This window comes from Filicampus tigris, chromosome 8 (assembly GCF_054856515.1).
Source record: "Filicampus tigris isolate MCC_2025a chromosome 8, RoL_Ftig_1.0, whole genome shotgun sequence".
Taxonomy (NCBI): Eukaryota; Metazoa; Chordata; class Actinopteri; order Syngnathiformes; family Syngnathidae; genus Filicampus; species Filicampus tigris.
Window position 1 is genome coordinate 1313460 of NC_141224.1, and position 20957 is coordinate 1334416.

The window sequence follows — 20957 nt, forward strand, 5'->3', positions numbered from 1 at the left end:
CTTTCTGGCCCCTTAACACTTACTTAATTTGGGCTACTTAATCAGTCCAGCCGTAGTAATCAGAGTTTGAATTTTCCGTAGTAATCAAGAGTTTGAATTTTGTTTTTGTTATGCTTTAATATGTATTTAACATACATTGCGGTGCTTTTTTTTCTTTATTACAACAACAACAACAAAAATGTTACAAGCTTAGCCGAAGCGTTATTAAAAATGTTACTGGTGAAACAACAGGAGAGATTCACCAGTGTGGTCTAAAGTGCAGGGCAGCATTTCAAACATTCACACACACACATTAAAACACACCCCAGATATTGTTGATATTGCCGCCCTCCCGCTGATGTTTCCTCGTGAGATGTCATTATGCGATAAAGAGGAAGCCGACAGGAAACCGCTTAAGCACTACTTCCTGCCTGTTGCCGTAGCAACCGACCTTCTTCTACTGCGGCCCTGCCACTCGCTCGTTTGAGTCGGCGAGACAAAGAGGCAGGTGTGCTCGGGGGGTCGTTGGTGGGCGCGGGCCCGCTGGCCTCTCAGCGCAGCAGCTGGAAGGCAGCGCAAGCACCAATGCCAACATCTGGCGGCAATTAACATGTTGGTGGGGCCTGGGGGGGGGGGGGGGGTGTCATAAATGGTCCCAGTGTCCACACTTGCGCATGTTGTTCATTCACACACCATCACAGATGTCGTGTTTACTTAAGTCTAGCGTTGAAATAAAAACAACAGTGTAGAGGATTTGTTAACTAAATTATTGGCTGGGTATTTATTTGTATTTTCCGGGGCTCGTCAATTCATAGATTACAGATGTATCATCTTTTCGTGGGTGTTATGATGCCAACAACATAAGCAACATTGTCTTGACTGGCTCGCATGGTAAGGGAACAAATGAAACTCAAATCTCAAGGTGCTACTGTTTGTGTCAGCATTAAGCTAGCAAACTTTTGTTTCATAAAATTAAATAGCTTTGTTGTTCGAACTTTGGTGTTTAGTGTGTCAGCTTTACAGCTGGGAGTGACAAACAGCTTGAAGCAAGCATGCTCGGCCTCTTATTTGGAGAAGCGTGTCAGTGTGAGAGTCAGAACAGGCGCTAAGAAAGACTTTGGAAATGTTTCAAGTGTGTAGTAAATGTCTGTATCAAGCAGATTTTCGCAGGTGGGCCTGGAACGTATCCCAGTTGGCAATCGGGTGGTTCAGCGCTCATAAATAATCCAAACAGAGTAGAAGATTTGTAAATGAACGAAAATGTATTTCTATTTTCTGGGGCGAACAGCTCATGAATTCATAAAGATTCCAGATGTATCATCTTGTCGCGGAAGTTAGGAAGTCTCGCCGCTTGAAACAGTATATAAATAACACGGACTTGACTTCACTCCCACGTGCTGAAAACATGCATCTTGGGCTCATTGAAGACTCAAAATTGCCCTTATATGTGACCGTGAGTGGTCGTCTCTCGATGTGCCCTCTTATATTTAAAAAAAAAAAAAAAAAAAAACCTGATCAAACAAAAACTAATAAAGGCTAAACTCAAACGAAGCATTCCTGACAAAATAAAATGTAATACAACTAACAAATCTACCCTTAAAAAGAATTAAAACTAACTAAAATCTATCATGCAAGTATTCTAACCCTGCTGCACACGAGCGGCGCAGTATTAACCCCCCCCCCCCAAAAAAAAAAAGAATAGAACCGAGCAACGGCTTGTGACTGGAAAAAAACCCTCATAAATTGGGGCACTTGTGTGTCAAAGGGCCGTTGCACTTTTGCGAGAAGTTTTGACGCCATACAATCAACGTGCGGTATCTGCCCTGCCGAGGCTCCAAATGGCCACATTTTGCTTTTCTGCCTTGGATAAAAGCGAGCACGTCATCGCACCACTGACAACCGCATTCCAGGCAAGGTGAACCCACACACACACGCATACGCGCGCACACACAAAGGTCTAAGCCGCTCCCCTTTCAGGCTGCTGCATCTCTGGCTTACATTCTTTGTGTTTTCACTTGTCAGGACAGGCAGACTTTGTCAACGTCAGCAGTCGGCGCGTTGATTGCGGGGACGCTGCAACTTTGACATGTCAATCTATGAGCAGCCAGTGAGAGAGAGAGAGAGACACCCACGCGCGCACACACACGCACACCCACACTTGAGCAGTGAGGGGTGTGTCAACGCACGTTGAGTTCCTCAAGGAAGTACAAGTCGTCAGTTCGATCGCAAGGCGGAGTGGCGAGCGAGACGCCAGGGACGCTGTTTTTTTTTTTTTTTTTTTTTTTTTGCAAACATGAAGCGTTGAGGGTCAAGCGGGCCTTGTTGTTGACATCATCCTCGACCGGACAGAGCAAGCGCACGAGGGGGCCCGCCGAGGCCGCCGCCGACTCAGGTAAGGCCGCTCGGCCCGGCGACAATTCGCGCAGGCTGAACGACTCGCGCCGATTGAACCGCAAAACGCACCGCGCGCTTTTCGCTTCCCCTGCCATCCATGTGCTTGCTCAACTCAAGACGAGGCAAAGCCCCCCCCCACCGCTTATCTTATTGGGTACGAGATGCTGAGAGACGACTGTCAGCTGTCAGTTTCACTTCCCGTCAGAGGGGCGTGGCCGAGCAACGAGCAATTGAGCAACGTCCACTTGAGCAAGAGCGCAATGTCCGCTTTGCACTTTCAACACAACTTCAAGTCGCGGCCCTTTGAGGAAGCGGTTGTGCGTCAACATGCGTCTGGGACACCGTGTGCGCTTGTCACACAAAGTAGTCGTCGGACTAAAGTAGTCACATACTTGAGTACCAAGGTTTTATTCCAAAAAAACTAAACAAAAAGTACATGGATATTACTGCAAGCCACTGCTTGAGCATTAACATTGTGCCGACGTACAGAGGGAACAAACTGTACTTAATGATTCACTTGATGTATTGCATGTAAAAGTGAAGCTATAATTGCATCTAAAATGAAAAAAACCAAATCATTTTAAAAGATTCAATGCAAATGTATTGTACTTCAAAGTTAAATACAACTGAACTGCACTCAACAAAAGTACTGTAGGGGATTAATAAAACAAAAAGTTTAGGCAACAACTTTTGAGCATTGAAGTCCCGCGGGCCAAATCCGGCCTTCCGCATCATTTCATGATGTTGTTCAACAGAGGCATAAGAAAGTTGAACATCAGTTGCGTAATATGATGTGGTGTCTGTCGGACAGAAAACGGTTCTTTTGGCACACGTGTCATTTTGCTGCGCACGCCACTATTAAAAGGAACTGCCTCACACTCGAAAATAAATTCTGAAAATAAATGAACCATTTATTTAATGGGAAAAAAAGTCATCATCTGTCAATATACATCAAGAACTCTGCAGCAAGTTGCACATTACAAAATGAAGCCGTTGCTTTTTGTAGGTTTCAAAAGCAGGATTGAATGGGGTTAACATTCAGTCCTTTTCATTCTGTACTTCTTGTTTTCAATCTGCTTCTTTAGTCAAATTTGCATCATGGCAAACTAAATAGCATGTTGCAATCTAGTGGTCAGCAGTGGAATTACACCCAAAACAGGAGGCAGAGCAAAACTAACAATAAAAGGAAAAGAAAAAAAATCAGCAAAAGAATGGGACTGTGAACTCAGGACCTGCGATGGAGTGTGTGTGTGTGTGTGTGGGTGTGTGTGCGTGTGTGTGTGTGTGTGTATAAGGGGGAGGGTTTAATTATTCATAGTAGAACAAAATTCAACAATGAGTTGTTGAGATAAAAAAAAAAAATACTAAATACATTTTGATCAATTGATTTTACTTCCAACTACAAAACAATATCTAAATTAATGTTACAATGATTTCAGGACTCTTGATTATGGAAATGCTTTGTGGTCCAGATTAAAGACATTCTTTATTTTAGGAGGATTTGTTCTTTTAGGTCAGGTTTTTCTTTGAAGAAGCGTTCTTCTTGAAAGAAGGCCTCTAGGGGTCATTTGTGAGGCTTTCTAGAATTTCTTCCTTGAGGAAGGTTGCCAGTGGTTCTTCTTGAAGTGAGGGTTGAAATGCTTTGGGGAGTGTTTTTATTTTATTTTTTTATTTGAAGAAGGCTTCTAGAGGTTATTTGAGTTAAGTCTCTAAAATGATTCATTGAGGGAGGTTTCTAATTGTTCTTCTTTGAGTGATTCTTGCGGCTCATTTATGTGTGGATCAATCAAGAGTGTGCCATGTGGTGATTGTACGGCACTGGAGAAACTTTCTTTGAGGAAGGGGTTTTTGCGTTTCTTCTTTTTGGGTGGGTTTCTGGTCGCTCTTATCTGAGAAAGATTTCAAGTGGTTCAATGTGGAAGTGTGTAATGGTTCTCATTTGGGGAGGATTTGAGTAGCTCTTATTTGCAGAAAGTGAATCGATCCTCTTAAAGGAAGGTTTCTAGATATTTTTTGAAGAAGGGTTCTGCTCATTTTTTAAAGAAGGCTCTTCTTCGAAGGAAGTGTTCTAAAGGTTCTTCTCGAAAGAAGGGTTCTTTCTCTATGATCTTCCTTGAGGAGGGTTTCTATAGCTTCCTCTTTGAGGTAGCTACATTTGGGGAGGGGCCTTGAATTTCTTCTTTGACAAACAGAATGTCTTACTTATTTGAAGAAATGTTTTCTCTTTCATTCTTCATCGTCATTGCACAGTGTAAAACCTTTGAAGGTTTTCTTGTGCTTCTTCTTTGAGCAATTGAAGTTGGTCCTTACTTGAAAAAGGTTTCTAGGGATTGTTTGAGGAAGGTATTTCCAGTGCTTGTTTTTTTTTTTTAAAAGGAAAAATGGTTAATGGACTTTAGGGGAAGGTTCTAGAGCTTCTCCAGTGAGCACATTTCTAGAGGTTCTTTTTTGAGGAAGGTTGTAACTGTTGTTAGAGAAAGACATTTATCGGAGTTCTTCTACAAATAAGGATTCTAGTTGTTCCACTTTGGCAATTCTTTAAGTTATTTTGGGGGGGGCCATTGCTACATCTTGTTTGAGGGAGCGCCTAGCAGTTCTTTATTGCGCTGTATAAATAAAATGGTATGTATTGCTCTTTCTCTGAGGAAGGTTTCTCTGGGAATAGAGTGTCTGCTGCGTGTCCTGCAGCGCTGATGACGTGCAGCCAACAGGCGTGGGCTTGCCTCAGCTATGTCACTCGCCTCCACAACTTGCCAGCACAGGCAATCGGCCGCACACGGCAGGTTGTGGACCTGGACTGCTCAATCCAGATGAGACTATTCTACCCTGAGAATTGGGACTATTCTACCCTGAGAATTGGGACTATTCTACCCTGAGAATTGGGACTATTCTACCCTGAGAATTGGGACTATTCTACCCTGAGAATTGGGACTATTCTACCCTGAGAATTGGGACTATTCTACTCTGAGAATAGACACTGTTTGATCAACATAGGCTCCCAAGAGCTTCTGGTCCTTAGCAAAAGCGGCAGTTCGACGGGCCTCGTACGATGAACTTCTTCAACAGCATTCACTGCTGAAGCGTCGTCATTCTGCATCATTTTCTCATTTGTGTTGCTGGCATAAATGTGAGTTTTGTTATGGTGTGGCTTTTGCCTTAGTACAAGAATGACTCCAAATGCTACAGGCGGAGTGCCTGCGTCTTTTAACATCTTCAACCATTAAGAATGATTCCAAATATGGATCCGTTTTTATCATGTTTGAGCGCAGTCGAGTCCGCGTGTCCGGCTGAGGACCCAAAACTCGGTTGGGACTTGTGACCTGCACTTGTTCCCCAAACGTGTTGGATTGTAAAGATCTCCATCATGGGTGTCAAACTCCTTTTTGTCATTGCGGTTCCTTTTTTCTCCCAAAGGGTCCATTATGATGACGAAACCATACAAGTGTATGATGCTGTTCCCTCCTCAGACCCGGCCAAATAATGTGGAGGAAGATGGTGACTTTCCTGATGGCGTGTCGTCAAACTGGGGACACCTCAGGGCATTCCGTCCCAATGACCTCTCCTGGGTGTGTGTGTGTTGGAGACAAAGTGTGCTTGGCAATCCCGGTGGAGGGGAAACGCCTCGGCGGATCCACGTTAGTGCTGTTTTTCCCATTAGGTCTCACTAGTCAGTATCGCAAAACAAGCAAACCCAAATATGACACTGCCCCCCCCCCCCTCCCCACCACCACCGTAATGCCGAATTGAAGCTCGTGTGGCTGTTTGCCACATTTCATTTGGTTGGGGACACAATTATTGCCATAAGTTGCGAAGGCTACCAAAAGAAGGGAGAGTCATCAGTGAACTCTTGCAGTTTGGCTTTCGCAACTTGTTTTAAGTGGATCCACCATTATATGCTGGGAAAGCCTCAAATCCATGTTTTTGTGGAACTATGTTGAGGAGCTTTGTTTTGACAAAAGTATTGCTTTGGCGCCCTCTTGATGCCAGGGAACTATGTTGAACTGAGTTGAGGGGCTTCCTTTGGACAAAAAGTAGTGCTTTGGTGCCAGGGACCTATGTCGAAGAGCCCCTTTTAGGCAAAGGTATTGCTTTGGTGCCAAATTTTAAAGTGAGTGGAGGAGCTTCATTTAGGATCAAGTAGTGCTTTGGCACCATCTTCTGGCATCTTGGTAGCCAGGGAACCTATGCTGAAAGTAGTTGAGCTTTATCTGCACAAAAGTAGCGCTTTGCATCTTGTGGCATCTACAGGCAATTGGAAAACGGCCCTTTGGGGGTTCATCGATGGCGGACTTGAGCTCTTTACGGCAGGGCGCGAGGGCAACACTTTTCTTGCAATGGCGACCCAAGCGCAAGGGTATTGTAGTTCAAGGGGCGGAGCTAGACAGAGAAGCCTGCTGATTGGAGACAGAGAAAGAGCGAAAACAAAGTCTTCTTGTAACCAAGAAGAAAAGCGAGCTTTAAGGTTTCGTGTTTTCTGACACTGATCTTCTTATTCCAGTGAAGAGAAAACTCTCTCATCTTACCGCGTTGCTTCGTCGGAGCTCTCCCCGCTTCCTTGTGACGTGTCCAAAAGCAGCTGAGCGGGTCGGGGAAACGTTGACAAATAAGGCTCCCCGACCCGATCAAGGCTGCGCTCCAAGCCCCCTCAGCTCAAGAAGAAAAAAAAAAAAGATGTCAACGCTCTCTGCTTTGTTGAACCGACTATGATGTCACTCTGTGATGTCACGCCGTGGGAGGAGTTGCTGACTCCACGTCCACATCGCAGCAAGATTTACTGGACGTTTGCAAACCTTTAACTGGACTGGACGGCTCGGCGCAAACCTGGATTTAGACTGATGTTACGTCACAGTAAGCATGTGACACTCAGGACGGATTTACACCGCATGCGTCAAGCGACACAATTGGGATGTTGGCCAGAAGTGATGGCGAAGGAAAAAGAAGGAAAGAAAGCCAGCCTTGAAATGGGATCTGCACGGGCAGGATCCGGCCTCTTTTCGCTGAGGTTCAAAATCAGAGTCGGCTAGCTGGTCACAATGTGACTGCGGAGCACACGGACGGACGGGCAGGGCGGGTCACGTCGACGATGCGGTTGCCGACCTGCGCGTCCAAACAAAAGACCTGAAACGGTCTGGGAATCTTAGTGCCATCGCGGCGACCAAATCGATCTTGGTTTTGGGGAACGTTACCATATCCTTCGACGCAAAAATGACACGCACGTGCACCTAAAGCATTCTGAGCAGTATCATTTTGGATATGGCTGACCTATTAGCATAATTGCCTCTGTCATTTTTAATTTCCTGTCCCAAAAACAATGAAGAATTCCAATATGCTCTTTTCTGGCTGCGTAGCATCTCATATTTTCACCCTGGAACACTCTTCTTTTATTTTAACATTCAAACTGACTGTGCAGACGTCACATAATTTTTCTTTTTTTTTAAATGCAGTGCAGTACAGCTCAGCTTCAACTTTAAAACGCAATACTTACTTTGGCATCTAATGTCAGATGACGGCTGGCTTTCAAACATTTAAGTAAACCTCTTAAGTTTTGATGTGCAATACATTTTAATTGAATCATGATTTAAGTACATTTTTTTCCCCTTATAATTAATAGGGCCCAATATTAGTTCTTAAAAACGTCAAAAATCCGTTAATTTTTTTATTTTATTTTTTACACATTAACATATTACAACATAAGACAAAGACATTCCAACATTATCGTCCGCCCCCCAAAAAATTTGGTGAAAAAATCTGCTGATTTTTTGCCAATTTTTCCTTTCTCTTTTGTCAAGTCAAACAAATACTACAAGACAAAGTCATTTAAAACAGTCAAATATTCTACCATGGAATTCATACCTTGATTGTTTTACGCATAAGAGACTTTTAATTTGATTCATTATATATATTTTTCTTTTAATCGGATAACTGAATTTGATTCTGCCTCATATCGAAATCGGCATCTGCCTCAAAAATTCCTTATCGGTCGCGCCCTAATATTTACGAACAGTGCTACTCTTCAACCCGTTTTAATGCAGTACAGTATGTTGTGCGGTTGATAACTTTAAGTTCAATACACGTTTTCACACATTTCAACAAGGCGAGCGAGTAAGATGGGAACACAGTATAGCCACACGTCTAAAAACAAAGAAGGTTGTTTCTTGTTTGTGGCACGCTTCCTGTCGCCCTGTTTGACTTGGCAAGCGGCAGTGAGAAAGTTGCCTGTCCTCATGCCACCGTCAATATCTGGACCATTCTGTTTGTCGCCTATCAAAACCTGACGGAGCGCAATGACGTCTCCATTGACAAACTTGCTTCTTACACAAGGAGGCAAAGTTTAAAAAAAATAAAAAATAAAAAAAACTTGCTTCTTACACAAGGAAGCAAAGTTGAAAAAAAAAGACATGAATAAAAAGTCCAGGGAGGCGGCTCAACCAGAGGGGAAGCACGTCAAAACGCAAAATGCAAAAAAAAAAAACATTTGTATTTGAATGTGGGTATGTTTTGCCTGATATTTTCTTTCTAACAGTCTTCATTTCCATCTATTTCAAGATTTGTCTTTTTTTTTCCCCAGAAAAAAATGTTGGTTTTTTTTTTCCAATATTTGAATTTTTTTTGACAAATCTTTTCCTTAAAAAAAATGGACAAATCTTGAATTACGGTATGTCCGTGACCATCGTAAACCTCGGATCCTGTCTTTTTTTCTTTTTAACTATCCGTCTACAATCGTCTTCCACGGCTGAGCTTCACTATAATACTAAACGAATCATCATGTCATTTCCAAGACAGCCATGGACCACTTCAGCTCCAGGGACACGGCAATGAGGGTCCAGAAGAAGATCCTGAGCAGCATGGCCACCAAGACCTCCGTCCAGATGTTCATCGACGACACCAGCAGCGAGATCCTGGACGAGCTCTACCGCGTCTCCAAGGAATACTCGGGCAACAAGACTGAGGCCCACAAGGTGGTCAAGGACCTGATCAAGATCGCCGTCAAGATCGGCGTCCTGTTTCGCAACAACCGCTTCAGCACAGAGGAGCTGCTCCTGGCTCAGGACTTCAAAAAGAAGCTGCACCAGGGCGCTATGACCGCCATCAGTTTCTATGAGGTACACGCTTGCAATCTTGGTCCTCTCTTGTGTGGACAGTTCTTCAGAAAAATACAAATGACTCACATCGAAGGCTGAAACGTTTAACTCGATCACCCAAAAAATTGTGAACGTTTCAATTGGACTCGCGCACCACTCTGTGTGGCACCGCAAAGAGTTGGCTAGCGCGAGTCACGGCAGCTAGCTGAAACGTAGTTAGGGCGTATTGTCATGCCCACAGGCCGCTACGGCCGCAAAGACTTGCAAACTGGCTAACGCTTAGCCACTTAGCAGCTAGCCACTAAACTAAGCTCACAAGAGTCAACTCTACACTCTCATTCGCCGACCCCCTCGTCACTCACCGAGCCAGATCCTTCCTTTTATAAACGCACGCGTAAAGTCACAGATATTCTCAAGTGGAACATGAGGATGGCGACCCCAAGTGGACAACAATAATACCGGCACGTCACATGCATATCTTGTGGTTCAATAAAGCAAAATACAATTCAAAACAACAACATCCATTTGTCTTTTCACACTACAGGCGCAACAATTAGTCGATTCATCGACAGCTGATCCATAATCAGGTTAATCGACAACTATTTGGATAATCGCGTGTCCGTGACGTCAGTATACACGTTTCAACCTTAACAAGTACCCGATCCCTTCAAATAGGGCCCGGTATGGAAATATTCAAGAGATAAATCGATGGTCAGTTGCAGCACTATATCGTATATGTTTCAAACCAATTATTTTCAATCTTTCAACATCATTTTTGTCACGGCCTGTTTCAGGAGCATTTTAAAAAATGTGTTGAACCCGCAATGGAAAGGCAAGCTCCGATTTCCACCGGTTGATCGTACGCGTCTCAAACAATTGCCGGGCCGCAATGACAAGAGTGGCGCGTGGTGTTCCACAGGTGGACTTCACCTTTGACAAAACGGTGATATCGGAGCTCCTGACGGGCTGCCGCGACCTCCTGCTGCAGCTGGTCAACAGCCACCTGACGCCAAAGTCCCACGGACGCATCAACCACGTCTTCAACCATTACGCCGACCCCGAGCTGCTCAGCCGGCTCTACCAACCCGACGGGCCCTTCCGGGAACACCTGGCGCGCATCTGCAAGGGACTCAACAAGCTGCTGGAGGACGGGACAATATGACGGCGCCCCCGCCCCCACCCCCGACACCGACAACCACCTCGGGACCGCACTGACACTGCACACTCGACACTGTCCTGCTGCTAAGAGAGCAAACGTAAAGGAGGGAGGCGCCCGCCACACGCTCCACTTGGGAACAAAACTGCCGGAGATGGATTTTTTTTCTCTCTCTCTCTCTCTCTCTCGCTTTCTTTTCTTGTGAGGTGTTGTCAGGACAACAGGTCAGATCAGAACAAAGTGCTTCACACTGTTTTAAAGTTAATAATGAATATATTGATGTTTCCATGGAACGAGGAAGAGGAGGCAGTCTACTGATACAATGCTGCCCCCTGGTGGTCAGGATGTTGCTTCAGCAAGGGGAAAATGATGTAGAAGCATCCAGAAATCATCACAAAACAAAACAAAAAACAGCCAATATTAATAATGATGATGATGATGATGATGATGATGATGCTAATAAAATAAGGCCTGACTGTGATGTCAACACTGTGTGGGCTCTGCTTTTAATTACAAGTATTTATATGATGGTTTGGGAGTATATTTGACCAAATTATTTGAATGTTATTCAACTAAATGGACTCATAATAATATATGAACAATGTATATGTAATAAACCAAATATAGGAATGTGTATGAAACAATTTCAAATTAAATTAAATACTAATATATATAATCCTTCAGATTTATGTTGCACTTTTCTTTTATATAGATTTTGTATTACATATTTTTGTATTATGATTACCTTTATTAAATTAACGACTAAAAAATGTGGCAAATACCATGTAAAAGATTCTTCAATAATTAACACGTATTAATAAATTACATTCTTTAGCTACATGTAATAGGTTACATTTCTTTCAAATAATACATACAAGCAAGTATTAACTGTAATACATTAAACTGAATATATTAAAGGAATAAATTGGTACCTATGAATAAATATGAATTCGTAAATTTAAAAAAATGTATTATATGTATTCATAAGTTGAATAAATGTAGAAAAGACACAATACCATGAATACAATCATTGTCAATAACATGTATCGCTAACTTACATGTATTAAATAATATCGAGTTTTACACGCGGATGTGAGCAAAACACACTACTGCCCGCTGTGCACTTTTCAAACGTTTAATAATCTTTACAAAAGCTACATAGACAGAACAATTCGACTCCTACCTCTCAATACGATTCCATTGATTAGTCAGAACATTGTAGTCACGTGGCTCAAAAAGCTCCATTCGGTTGGTGGAGCGGATAAGCGGAGAACAATGTTGCCCGTTGTTGCCTGTTGGGCCAGTGAGGCCGCTTCGCACGCGTCTCGTGACCGCCAACGTGCGACATGCACATACGGTCCGTATGCACCGCACCACATGTGGCTGAGATAGTGTTCAAAACAATGGAGTTATAAAAAGCATACCCAGGCTCAGTGTCACACTACGTCAGCGTTGTCGCTTCACAGCTCAAACATGTCGTCCTCTCGCTCCCTCAGCTTCATGGTCAGCTTGGTGGTGGTGGGCGGCACCTCGGAGGAGGAGGCGGCGGCGGCGGCGGCGGCCGGCGGCCGGCGACGCCTCCCCGAAGGCGACCGCGCAGGCTCGCTCCAGCTGCTGGAGCAAATCGCCTCCAGGTTGGCCAGCCTGACGGAGACAGAAAACACGAATCACAGCTCGGCCTTTTGCTAACTTCATGTCTCAGCACCATTGTGTTCTGCGACCTTTACATTAGAGAACAGGCAGCAAAAGACAAGACAGAATTAGGTAGATACTGCAGTTACACAGACACTGTAAAGAGACAGACAGATGTACAAACAGGCAGATCTGACTCTTGATATAAAGCAGGGTCACCAACCTTTTTCAAGTTCACAGCTATTTTGGAAATAAACAAATTTGTAGTATTGCAAAAGAGTCAAATATTATGCAACCTTTTTCAAGTTCACAGCTACTTTGGAAATGAACAAATTTGTAGTATTGCAAAAGAGTCAAATATCATGCATGTAATTCATATTGTTATTGTAAGTGTTAAGGGAGCAAAAAATATGTTTTTTTTTAATTAACTGGCCAACTCATGATCAACATTTCATTCCATCAAATATCGAAATCGGCTGAGCCGAAAAAAGTCCATATGGATCTGGCCCTAGTTATGATATGATATCATTAGCAATGGTGGGCAGGGTGGCTAGCGAGAACCTCTGCAAAATATACTTTGGTCACACCACTTTCCTGTTAGCGATTAATGCTATTCATGTGTGTGAAGACTGTGATCATGTTCATCCATCCGTCCATCCATCCATCCATTATCCAAAGCGCTTATCCTCATGATTTCTCATACTAATTGGGAAAGAGATAAATATCAATATGTAACATTTTATGTCTCTAAATATCTGTCAGGGTTCACATTTTTAAATGTACACTACTGCAACATTCTTGGGAAATCACAATTGCCCCATCGCTGGTGAGCCATTTTGTGTGTTCCTTGGGGACACCAAGTTGGTGACCCCTGATATAAAGACCGTTAGCTCGACAGACAGACAGACAGACAGGCGAAGAGCGCTAAGTCGAAGCGTATTTTGACCTCTTCTCTGCATCCTGCCATCTCTTGGCGACCGCCCGCTTGGACTCGCTGATAACGCCGTCCAGTCGGCTTAAGAAATCCGCCGCCGTCAACTCTTTGGCGGCGCGAGACGGGCTCGCCGTCGGGCCGATAACCTCGCCGCCCAAATGCGCACCTTCGTCATCCTCCTCCTCACCGTCTGCTTCGGCGTCAGGTGCGCCAGTGTGAGCCTCCGAGCGTGACGGCACAGGGATGGACAAGGACTTCTTCTGGAAGATGGAGTCATTGGTGTACAGACGGTTGACTCGTTTGATTTGCTCCGTCTGAAAGACAACGGCAGCTGTTGGAATACACATGACTGCTAAAATCATTCTTTTCAAAAGGGAAACATTCAAGACAAACTGGAGAGGCAGTCTTTTCAAGGACTGCGACTCACAATTATTTGGATAACCGATTAAACTGGTGATTATTTTGTCTATGATTCGGATTTTAAAAAAAACAACATGTTTTTGATTTCCATGCCTTTATTGGAAAACATGACATGAATTAAAATTGACAAATAAATTGTCATTCAGTTACTGGTTTGGTCCGTAACATGTCAGAAAATGTTAATCATTGCTTCGATTGTTGCCTTTCCAAATCGCATTTTTACAAATTGATCTGTTATGATTCATTAGTCATTATTAAGATGCGATCATTACATCGTGTTACAAGCGGTATTGTAAAAATATCAAAAAAAATTATCTGAGATTTACTTTACTCCAAACTTTGTGTTAGTTTGGTCTTTGCTAGTGAAATTAAATGTACTTTGTATCTTCACTTGGTCGATAATCAAGTGTCTGTTTTTATTTTTCTGATGACTTTTTACGTTTGCTCCCTACATTTGATAATTATCTATGCAAGTATCTCTACTTTCTACTCCTTGTCTCTCTTTTTTTTTTTTTTTACACGGGCGCAAAGTAAAAGATAAAATATTTGTATAGATGAATCCAACATTGTGGACAAGACAGAAAGTACTGCAGACTACTTACAGTGACTCCATATTTGAGGGCGAGGCCTTGGAGGGTTTCGCCGGGTTGGATGCGATGTTCGATGTGTCTCCGTCGGACCGGGGACAGATTGGACCGGACCAGGCTGCCGTAGGACCTGCTGCTCCGGCCGCCGTGCAACAGGCCGCTCCCACCGGCGTCCGCAGGCTCCTTCCCCGCGGACATGACGGCGAGGGAAGGAAGTGATCACTCGGATCGAGTGAACTTTCGTACTATCGTAGAATCGCAAACATGGCCGCTTTGGAATGACCAAAGCGGTTTTGTGATTGCTTTTGTTTTGTGTTGAACAAATAAATTGCTTAAATTAATCGGTGCTCCGCAATAACGACCGACGTAATTTCCACGATGTCACCAAATGCAAAGTAGAGTCAACATTAGAAGGGACAGCAAAAGAGAGTCCAATTAAAGTAGTGACAAAAGTGAAAAGTTCCAGTGGGAAAAGGCAAACATTACGCTTTCCGCCGTCTCCTGCCCGCCGCCATATGTTGCCATGGCTGCCTTGTGAGTGACAGCTCCCATGATGCACTGGGCGTGATGCGTTCAAGGACACTCGGAATGGAAGCAGATTTATCATTTTGTAACACATTACCGTGTTTTTACGAAAAAGTCGAACGTTTTCAAATTAATACTATCACCAAGTATATGTGAATAACAGCTATTTATCATTACGGTTTTAAATAATTTAAACTATAAATTTACCCGCCCCTTACCCTTACTATGAACGCCTTATAACTTGTACACAATCACACTAGCGAGACTGCGAACAAGCTAAACTGCACGACATATAGAGGCAAAAAGGGAGGCTGACCATAAGAGTCAACCCAATATCCTAAAGATTATGTTTTTGTAGCGTTCACGTTATTGTCAGTTGACACATATTGTAAGCAGGCTGCTAAATTGTCTAAACAGCAACAACCTGTTGCCAAGGCTGCAGCGTGAGTTACCGCTCCCGTGATGCTTTGCGCATGATGCCCTCATGGGCGCACGTTACTGTTCGTGATAAATGAACCCAATACCTGCGTTTTAAGTTCAACATTTTCAAACACAAAATTGTATATGAGATGAAAAACTGTGATTATTTTTTTTTTCAATTCGGAAGCTATCCACTTGACTTAAAAGCTTTAAAAACAGAAAAATTCAATTTACCATTTACCCTGAACGCCACGGTACTCGTAGGCTAAACCGATAGCTAGGTCGCTAACGTGTTACTAAACTACTACTTTAACATCATATAGCAGTGCTGCATAAACATGTCTTTTAAACGGGAAGGTAACGACAAGAGTCAACTAAATATCCTCAAGGTGAGTATGGACATTATAGCGTGTGTTATCGATACATATCAAGGTGTGCAAAGTAAGCTAATTGTTAGCATAGGTGACGCTTCAATTTAACTACAAACACACACAAATAATCAAGCTTTACATTACTTACAGTTTGGTGGGGGTCGACACTTTTGTTGTTGTGTTTGCTTGCAGAAACGTCGCGTCGCAGATCTCCTGTCAAACTGTATCCCAGAAGACGAAGCAGCACTTCTGAGCAATGGCAGGTAAAATGTAAAAACTGAACTGACCACTTAGTGATTGTCTGCAGCCATTGGGAGCTCACGTCGTCACCCAATCGCCACTATAAAGTTGTTGTTGTTATGTTCAGGTACACTTGTCTTGTGTGCCACTACCGCCCTGTGTTTGACACCGTCGACATGCTGACAGTCCACAGGAAAGGGAAAAGGCATCTAGAAGGTGAGCTAAGTGTACACTCACACTGGCATTGTGACTGGCTCAGTGTAACACAAAGCCTTATGATTAGTTTGAAAATATTGATTTGTGTTCTGCATTTACAAATTTAAAGTCATCATGAGCTGTCATATCTTCATGTAGGCTTGACAGTCATAGGTTAATCAATGAAACTTTCCATACACCATACATTAATTTAATGTCTTTGGAGTAAGAATTAAATGGAGGAATAGATCATTTGTGAATATGTTTAGGTTTAAAGGCATTCTATGGTAAGAAGACCCAGCTGAAGCACGAAATAACAAAAAGGAAACAGGAAAACTTCATCGAAGCTGAAGACCAGCGACAGGTGGGTGACCCTTGCTGGTGTAGTTGATTACTTTTCAGTAAGATAAGATGAACTTTTAATGATGCCCGGAGAGGAAATTCAAATGTTAGAGCTGTAGAAGGTACAACTGTGCACAGCAGAATGTTCATAAGTGATTATATACAACATTTTTCCTTCTTTTTTTTTCATGCATCAATCACAGCAAGTTAGGAATATTGGGCCTTTTGAAATTTCCGGATGAACCTAAAATAAACGTTTTCAGGTGAACTTAATTTGACCTTTTCTCAACTTTTAAGTGCACTGTTCAAATTTTCAGTACTTTTTGTACAACTTGCTATTCCCTAACAAAGAGCTACATTGCAAAAAAATTGCAGATTTTTGATTTTATTTTTTAATTTTCAAGGATGGTCCCTCCTATACCTCTCTGTGGCTCTTCCAGTTTCTCTGTTGCAACCTGTGACACTCTTAAGTTCAGTTGCCATAGGCTACCCCTATGAGTATCCCTAAGTTTTAACTACTCATATATAAGGCAAGGCAAAGGCAGCCTTATTTATATAGCGCATTTCATACATACACATACAAACGAGCTTTTGTTGGAATTTCTCAGGAAGGATCCAGTTCAACAGCACCTTTACTGGTACAAACGAGGAAGTTGACCCATCACGCTTTGCTGAGGACGGGCCCATATAACAGCTGCCATCGAAGAACCAGGCATGCCACATACAGGTTTCATGCTGCCGTCTCACCAAAGGCCAAAAAGAAATTCAACTTTTTTTTTTTTCGCAGAAAAAATGTAAAAGGGCCAATAAGCACCCCAAGTCCACTTGAATACGTGGTGCCACCTTGTGGAGCTGCTGAGTCAGAGCATGTTCTGAGCACGTCTGGTAATGTTGATTCCATTCTTTAAGAGTTTATCTGTCCATTTTTGAATTTTATATATATATATATATATATATATATATATATATATATACATACATACATACATACATACACACATACACACATACACACATACATACACACACACACACACCTTAAGAAATATATTTCAAAATATGATCAAAACAGAAAGGTAAATCATCAGAGTGGAATCTGATTATTGTAAAAAAAAAAAATCAAAAAAAATCAGAGACTTTGTTTTAAGGCCATACCTCCAATTTCTAGATGATTGTGAATACCCTGACTTGGTTGTGTGCAATTGCAGGCAGTGACCAGTCCCATTCGTCAAACACCACAGGAGGGCGGCCCTCGTCCGTGACATCTGAGCCCGTGTCGGCCCAGAGGAGACGCGAGCTGGAGCATTATCTCAAACTGAAAAGGTACACCGGCGCCTTTGACTTCCAATCGCCATGTTTTCACACGGACGCTAATTGCGTTTTCTTTCCCGTAGCGACGGATGGCTGCAGGACCCGAGCGGTCGCTGGGTGAAAGACGGGGATGTGGAGTTTGATTCCGATGAGGACGAGCCTCCCTCGCTGGCAACCGCGCCTTCAGGGGACGCCCGTGAACAGCCATGAGGTTCCGGCTCTAAAACCCTCACACACACACACTTCCTGGAGGTGACATGTGACGCTGCGCCCCCCCGCCCCAGTGTACCCTTCATAGTTGCGGCCTGATCCCCGCTCAGCTTAAGAGTAAACCTGCAGTGGACGAGCTGCTCGGGTGCTAATTTGGGTCGTGATTCCACCAGTTAGCATCGCGCTCAGTAAAGTGGCAGTGAATTAGAGAAGCACGCGAGGGTCAGGGGAGATAAGTGGGGGCGGGGGGGTGCTTCTCAATGCTGCTAATGTGTCGAAAGCACCACGCGTCAAGGAGGAGACCTTCAATACATGTCGCAGGCGAGTTCAATTCCAGCTGAGAAACAGACAACATGAGCATATTAAGTTTCACGTGGCTTTCCATGTATTCGTTGCAAGAGAAGTGATTTATCTACGATGGAAACTTTTAGCACGGGGAATGCCGTATATATTTTCGCCTTGTTTCACCCGTACAATTCTACATGAAGGGGGTGTGACAATAAACAGACCAGCCGAGCTGCAATAATAGTAATCATAATAATGATAATACTGAATTCAATTTATCGTTTTAAAAATAAAAATCTAAAAAGTGCTACAGTGACTAAAAACAGCCATGCAGCTTGACGGCTCATTTCGGGATGGTAAATAGCTGAACATTTAAAAAAATGTTTATTTATTAAGGATTCTGTTTACACACATTAGCTCACAAAAGTGAGTACTGCCCTCACATTTTTGTAAAAACTGTATATATATTTTTTTATTTTTCAATTTTATTTGGATATATTTTATTGCTGATTATTATTTGCAACAAAGTAAGCTGTGTACAGCTTGTACAACAGTGTAAATTTACTGCCCCCTTCAAAATAACTTGTTTTACTTTTGTGACGCCTCAAGCTATATAACAACAAAAACATGAGTGAGAAAGGTATTTTTGATGGCAAGAGAATGTATTTACAGATACCTGTCAGCCTGACTCGCCGCATCAATGGCTTTTTTACATTTTACATCCCTTGACTCCCATCAACTGCGCCATGTCTCAATCACGACACTTTCTGGTACCGACTGTGACACATACTATACATTCACGTATACGAACGTTGTTGCCGAGATTCACCCACTAATCTATATCCTCTACTTGAAAGCTGTGCTGATCAAATCCAGTGTGATCCCCTGGGAAACCGGACTTCGGGGAACGGGATTGAAGACCCCCGGTTTAGATTCTGAAGGAATGTCTACAGGAATGTGTTAGCCGTTCATGTGGTTTACAAACTGGAATTTCACAAACAAGCTTGCCGAAACCACCCTCCACGCCGACGTATTTGACGAATATAGTTTCCAAACATAAATGTCCCCAGCAGTGAACGTTTTAATGTCCAAAGCGCAGGTAACAAAAGTGAGTACACCCCCTAAGTGAAAATGTCCAAATTGGTATCATCGGGACTAAGAAAGCCAAGCCCAGAAGGGAAACAAACAGAGCAAAACTTTGAGTGGTCGCAATGGACCTCATCTTCTGTCACTTTAAGGAGAAGGAAGATGGAAAAACATGACAGGCGAGGAAGAGAAGGGAATGCCGGCCATGTTGTGGAAATCCTGGGAGGTTAGCAGCTGTTAGGACCCATAAAGCGCTGAGGGCGCAAACGAGCTCCTCTTCTACGTGGAACGCCGTAACTGAAGCCCGGCCGTCCGGATCCGTTTCACTTTGTGGCCCGGGGGGGTAAAAATAGCTCAGGTGCTTGTGGGAGGTGCGAAGATTACAAGTGACTTAAAAGAGATTTGCATGATTAAAATGATACCCTAGAATGTTGTCAGCAGACCACGTGCCGGAGGTGAGGAAATCACGGAATTAGGGATAGGCAATATGGCCTTCAAATAAAATCGGATTTTATTCACAGTTTCATCGTCCCCAAAAAGAGTTTCCAAAATGATGATCTGCTCTGGAATTTTACGTTTTTGAAAAATTGCTGGTAGACGGGTTGGAAAAGTTTCGAAATCGGCAACGCTGACTGTGCTTTTGTGAGCTAGCTATGCTCTCTTTGCAGACATGTTGTTAGTCTAAGCAGTGCGCATCAGTGTTTGAACTACATAAACCACCCCCCAAAAAATCATTTCATCGCCTAGCCCTACATGGAATTATTAACTTATTTAGTCGGTTTTTGCGCATTCTGGTCTTCAAAAACACCCAATAAAAGGCGTGCAAATGTTTACAAAGAGGATTTGAATAAATATTTTATTGAAAGTATTTACAGACGCTCTTCCCCCCACAAATGAGATGAATCATCATGTCACTTCCTAAAAAAAAAAAAAAAAAAGATGCTCTGCGTGACAAGTGACAAGTTCTTCTACACTTCATCTTCATCTCAGCCTCTGCTGCCGAACTAAACAAACAAGCAAAGAAAAAGGTCACACGGCGCAACTAAATGGGTCAGAACTTTTGAATCATTTTATCATTCATTCCTTCCATTTTCAATTGGCCATGGCCATGGCCTAAAGTGGTATTTCTACTTAAGAAACCACATTAACTTTGGCTCATAAAAATCCATTAGCTTGATGCGAACACACAATGCAAGAGGCCTAGATTGTCTAAGAAAACTAGCACGAAGGGCACGGCAGCTATAAACCTTGTAACAAACTTATATTTGAACGCAAGCGGTATAGCAACACAGACAGCACATAACAATACTCACAGGCATGTATTCTTCATCCTCTTAGAAAATGAACTTATTTCAGATCAAGTTCTTGTGTTAAACCGACATGCAGTATGTCAGAATTATACTTCCCCCTGGTGGCCAAAGCGCACACAAGGAGCAGCACAATGCCCACTGAATTCCCATGATGCACAAATTCTTTACACGCTATTTAATTATGTCATTATTATGTTGTCATTATGTTTCTATGAAGTACAATATTGTATGGTGATATTTTTCTGATTAAAAAACATGGTACAAACCTTTTTGTTGGTGTTATTTGATGCATTAGAACACATGAATGGCATTTCCGTTTGCTTCCTTGGGGAAAGTTGATTTGAGTGTTTGGAGTCACAAGCGTCGTCATAGAATAAATGAAACTCATCAAAGGTATTTTGAATTTCAGCTCTAATCAAAAAGACTAAATGAAAAAAGGGGCTATAGGCCTGAGTACTGGATTGACTCATATAATTTA

The 20957-nt window shown here is 42.8% G+C and overlaps 4 protein-coding genes across 8 annotated transcripts in view; 2 read left to right on the plus strand and 2 right to left on the minus strand.

Annotated features, from left to right (window-relative positions):
- The first annotated feature begins 1993 nt into the window (after positions 1 to 1993).
- tnfaip8l2b (tumor necrosis factor, alpha-induced protein 8-like 2b) lies at positions 1994 to 11098 on the plus strand. Of its 2 annotated transcripts, none has more exons than XM_086037581.1 (3): positions 1994 to 2371; positions 9153 to 9476; positions 10375 to 11098. In XM_086037581.1, the coding sequence occupies exons 2-3, from the start codon at positions 9159 to 9161 to the stop codon at positions 10615 to 10617; spliced, it is 561 nt and encodes a 186-aa protein (XP_085893707.1). In that variant the 5' UTR covers positions 1994 to 2371; positions 9153 to 9158; the 3' UTR covers positions 10618 to 11098. The 2 variants fall into 2 exon arrangements, with proteins under 2 accessions (XP_085893707.1, XP_085893708.1); XM_086037582.1 differs by having other exon boundaries at positions 2002 to 2371; positions 9157 to 9476.
- A 634-nt stretch (positions 11099 to 11732) lies between these two features.
- Positions 11733 to 15642, minus strand: lysmd1 (LysM, putative peptidoglycan-binding, domain containing 1). The gene is made up of 3 exons (XM_086037580.1): positions 14200 to 15642; positions 13190 to 13491; positions 11733 to 12255 (listed from the first exon to the last, which is right to left on the minus strand). Exons 1-3 carry the CDS (start codon positions 14380 to 14382, stop codon positions 12072 to 12074), a joined length of 669 nt encoding a protein of 222 aa, XP_085893706.1. The 5' UTR covers positions 14383 to 15642; the 3' UTR covers positions 11733 to 12071.
- scnm1 (sodium channel modifier 1) lies at positions 15075 to 20744 on the plus strand. The gene is made up of 8 exons (XM_086037579.1): positions 15075 to 15518; positions 15693 to 15763; positions 15868 to 15956; positions 16205 to 16299; positions 16886 to 16989; positions 17065 to 17162; positions 17486 to 17600; positions 17672 to 20744. The coding sequence occupies exons 1-8, from the start codon at positions 15468 to 15470 to the stop codon at positions 17796 to 17798; spliced, it is 750 nt and encodes a 249-aa protein (XP_085893705.1). The 5' UTR covers positions 15075 to 15467; the 3' UTR covers positions 17799 to 20744.
- The window catches only part of tmod4 (tropomodulin 4 (muscle)), a 40440-nt gene continuing 39481 nt past the window's right edge, over positions 19999 to 20957 (minus strand). For all 4 annotated transcript variants that reach the window (XM_086037576.1, XM_086037575.1, XM_086037578.1 and 1 more), the window contains one exon: positions 19999 to 20173. In XM_086037576.1, coding sequence (XP_085893702.1) covers positions 20151 to 20173 — 23 coding nt within the window. In that variant the 3' untranslated portion in view covers positions 19999 to 20150. The remainder of the gene's footprint in view (positions 20174 to 20957) is intronic.

Coding starts and splice junctions, on each gene's coding strand:
- tnfaip8l2b (XM_086037581.1), top strand. CDS start 9,159: ATGGACCACTTCAGCTCCAGGGACACGGCAATGAGGGTCCAGAAGAAG. Junction 9,477..10,374: donor CCGCCATCAGTTTCTATGAG/GTACACGCTTGC, acceptor GGTGTTCCACAG/GTGGACTTCACCTTTGACAA.
- lysmd1 (XM_086037580.1), bottom strand. CDS start 14,382: ATGTCCGCGGGGAAGGAGCCTGCGGACGCCGGTGGGAGCGGCCTGTTG. Junction 13,492..14,199: donor CCCTCAAATATGGAGTCACT/GTAAGTAGTCTG, acceptor GTTGTCTTTCAG/ACGGAGCAAATCAAACGAGT. Junction 12,256..13,189: donor TGGCAGGATGCAGAGAAGAG/GTCAAAATACGC, acceptor TGTCTCCGTCAG/GCTGGCCAACCTGGAGGCGA.
- scnm1 (XM_086037579.1), top strand. CDS start 15,468: ATGTCTTTTAAACGGGAAGGTAACGACAAGAGTCAACTAAATATCCTC. Junction 15,519..15,692: donor GTCAACTAAATATCCTCAAG/GTGAGTATGGAC, acceptor GTTTGCTTGCAG/AAACGTCGCGTCGCAGATCT. Junction 16,990..17,064: donor AGCTGCCATCGAAGAACCAG/GCATGCCACATA, acceptor TTTTTTTCGCAG/AAAAAATGTAAAAGGGCCAA.